This window comes from Rhododendron vialii, chromosome 4a (assembly GCF_030253575.1).
Source record: "Rhododendron vialii isolate Sample 1 chromosome 4a, ASM3025357v1".
NCBI classification, from domain to species: domain Eukaryota; kingdom Viridiplantae; phylum Streptophyta; class Magnoliopsida; order Ericales; family Ericaceae; genus Rhododendron; species Rhododendron vialii.
The window spans coordinates 39,306,117-39,310,024 of NC_080560.1; the positions used below are offsets into that span (position 1 = coordinate 39,306,117).

Sequence of the window (3,908 nt, forward strand, 5' to 3'; positions counted from 1 at the left end):
GAAACAAATAAACATTATCATAAAAGCAACAACTAATCCATAGAGGGAGAATTAAACCCCAATATTATCCAAAGCAAAATCCTCTAAACCCTTGAAACAAAAATTCAGTACCTCCATCAGAACCACAAAATAAAACACACACAGTCACATAGTAATCACCTTAACAACGATAAACATAGCAAAAAACATTAAAATAGACCAGTTTAAAGTTTAAACCACCACCACCTCGCTTCTCTCTTTCTCTCTCTAACGGTACGACTTCTGGAACCTAGCCCTAGCACCGCGCCCACCAAACTTCTTCGGCTCGCACCGCCTGGGATCGGCCACAAGCAGAGTCCTATCATACCTCACCAGGATATCCTTGATCTCCTTCTTGGACTGCTCGTCGACGTACTTCTGGTAGAAGGCGACGAGGGCCTTGGCGATGGACTGTCGTATGGCGTAGATCTGAGAAGTGTGGCCGCCGCCCTTGACGCGGATGCGCATGTCGACGCCGGAGAAGCGGCTGCGGCCGAGGAGTAGTATCGGCTCGTAGGCCTTGTACCGGAGGATCTCCGGCTCGATCAGCTCGATCGGGCAGCCGTTGATCTTGATCAGGCCACGCCCGCGCTTGCAGTAGGTCACGGCCACTGCTGTTTTCTTGCGGCCGAAGCATTGGACGGATTCGATTGCTGGTGGTGCCGCCGCCGCCATGGTTGTGCTTGCTCTCTCCTCTCTCTCCTCCCTCTCTCTCTCTCTCTCTCTGCGTGAGTGATTTTGTGTGTGGGAAATGGGAGGGTTTTGGAGAGAGGGAATTAGGGTTAGAGAGTTTTTAGGGTAGGGTCCATGTAAGTCACGCTAATGGGCCTAGTCCACATGGACTAGTTCATAATTTTAGGGCTTAGGAGAGAGATATAGGCCCATGGAATTGAGTTTTCAGCCTGTTTCAAAGCATGATGGGCTTTTAGAACCTATGGAAACGAAAAGAAAGTTTGGTTGAGAGGAAACAAGAAGGAAATAAGTCAAATAACAAAACAAAGTATAATTTTTCCTCCACGCTTTTCTTCTTTTCTAAATGTTGAAAGGGATCAATTTACAACAAATTTCAATACATGGCTTGCACACTCTATGAAGTCGTATGTTCAAATTTTACAGAGGTCAAATACCTTGGGGCCACGGGAAGATTTACTCGGTTGATCAGTAACTTCATTGCCCATAATTAGTCGATAGCATAGTAGTTGTATCTTTTGTGTTTGAACCCTGCTAACCACACATACATCTGTGCACAGATTGTGCACAGATTTTGTTGTGGAGCCCACCACGGGTCCCACACAAACTATCCGAGCCGTTCATTAGATGTAAAATATTTTTTCAAGGGTCTTCCATAAAAATAAGCTCAATCTAATACCTATAGATGCTCAATCCAATCATCTAAATTTTCATTTAGATTTTCGGGTAATGAAAAATTAGATAATTAGATCAAGCACCTATAGGTATTGGATTGAGCTGATTTTTCCACAAAAACCCTTGAAAAAATGTTTTACATTTAATGAACGGCTCTGATCATTTGTGTAGAACTCGTGATGAGCCCCACAACAAAATCTGTGCACAGATTATCTATGTGGACAGATTTACCGTTTGTGTTTGGTGTTCTTTACGCAATGTTCTGTTCCTTAAACCCTAATTTGCTCTTCGCTGGCATATCTTCATTATTGTAACGGCGACAACACAATTGTACTTTCCTTATTATAATTAATGCATTTCTTGCTCTTTCTCCAAATAAAATAAAACAAATGAAACAAACAAATAAGGCAGTGGGAATGGAGTAGGCTCCCAAAGAGGGCCTATGTGCGTTTCCTACATGTATTTCCACTTGAAAAATAACTAAACACAGGTGATAAATGATTACTAGTACATTTTTTATCTTTTCTTATTGTCTCTTGTTGATTCTTCCGATCCGTTTTGTAAATGTCGCCAAAACCGCGTGAGTGGACCAAAATTCACCTAAAATAAGTTTGAAGCATTTGTGTTTTAGCGACTAATTATTCATTGGTATTGGAACACCTCACGACTGACTCACGTGGTACTAACACCCTTATACACATCATACATTTTCGTGAAATCGATACACGTATAGTGCCTCAAGACCACTGAAATAAAATTTTTCATGTTTTACTAGCATTTATAAGTACAATTTACATACACCAGTCATGAAAATGACAAAATTAACATCGAACAACCCATTTTGTTTTTGTTTTTTTGGAACGGCGACATGCATGTAACCCGTTTTAGATTAATCAAAAAGTTTAACTGCCCAAATAGCGGACAAACATATTTTGTAAACTAAGATGGGGAGTTTTTTTTTTGGTGGGCGGGGGATGAGACTTTTAGGAGGAAGAGTCGAGCTCAGACGAATGGTGAGATGACGATGTCTTTGGATGAGATGCCGATGGTTGGGTCTTCATGTGATGGTGGACCCAAGGGTGAAACTAAATACATGGTGGGGTGGGCTATAACTCATGTCAACTTTGAAAAAATCAAAAAAATTACACGTAAAATTTAGATCAAATAATTTCAGCTTAAACTATTTTACCCCATGACAGATTATATTTCTAGTTCCGCCCTTGGGTGGACCAAAGGGTGAGCCTAGAAGGCGTTCCACCGTGCCATCTTTGTAAAACTCAAGGACTGGGAGATGCTGTGAAGCTATGGTTTTGGCGTTGGAATCCATTTTAGAGAGAGGAGAGAGAGAGGATGGATGGATGTTTGTGAGCAGTGGCGGCTCCAGAAATTTAAAGTAGGGTGTTCAGAATTCACCTTAACTCTACCAGTTGATCTATTAACCAATGATACATGTATAAATTGTGCGGTAAAAAAACATAACCTCCATTCTAAAAAAATTAACTACCAAGCGAAATAAGAACTTAAAAAGATATACTATTTTTTTAACAAATATTTTTTTTCAAAGTAGTTGTATTGCGTAGTAGACAGTGTTTCGAGAATGGAGGGGGTAAAATTTTACAGTTGTTCAATATGAATTTTCATATTTTGTGCCGACATTGAATCATTTTAATCTACTAAAAACCTTTTGTAAGAAATTATAGCGAGTATGTTGGGACTAACCTTCTCGATATGACATTTTCTATCACAGTCTTAAATTCGAAGAATATTATTCAAGTTAACAGGGTTTGCAATGTAGTTGAGTTTTTAAAGCTTTGTTTGTAATTCTATAAGCTAACTAGACAAAAATAAAAAATAATACTTACACCTATAAATTCTTCATTTTCTCTTTCTTTTTTCAATGTTTTAATTATGATGAGGAGCTTTATTTGAGGTAATGTGTTAGGTGTTCAAATTATCTAGATTAATGAGGTATAATTGGGTTTTGATTGAGTGTTCAACTAGTTTTGGGTTGGGTGTTCAATTTTTTTGGGTTAGATGTTCAAGATTATTAGAATTGGATGTTCAATGATATTTAAGTTGGGTGTTCAAAAAAAAGTTAACACGTAATTTTTACATATATCCTAAGTAAAAAAAAATTTGTTTGGGTGTTCAATTGACCATGCAATGCCCTACATAGAGCCGCCTCTGTTTGTGAGCCCAGACGAGGGAGAGATTTGTTTTTGGAGTTGAAATTTTCTATTTTAGTTCTTGAGTCAAGTCTCATGTTTCTCTTGGACAGTAATTTTTCCTGTGCAGTTCATTTTTGTTGACCAAAAAAATAATAATAATAATTTCCTGCGCAGAAACGTATATATAGTACATATATAGTTCTACTATTATTTATAATACCAGACTACCAGTTGGGCACCTACCACAGAATAATTGTGGGATGAATAATTGTGGGATATCACTTCGGTTGAACGGTAGGTTGTCCGAATCAACTTATGTGCCATCGATTGATTCTCTCTGTTTTGATCAAAACGTTG

General features: G+C 38.6%; 1 protein-coding gene across 1 annotated transcript; it reads right to left on the reverse strand.

Annotated features, from left to right (window-relative positions):
* Positions 1-797, reverse strand: LOC131321638 (small ribosomal subunit protein uS9). Its single transcript, XM_058352521.1, has one exon. The coding sequence runs from the start codon at positions 691-693 to the stop codon at positions 247-249; it is 447 nt and encodes a 148-aa protein (XP_058208504.1). The 5' UTR covers positions 694-797; the 3' UTR covers positions 1-246.
* Between the last annotated feature and the right edge of the window lie 3,111 nt (positions 798-3,908).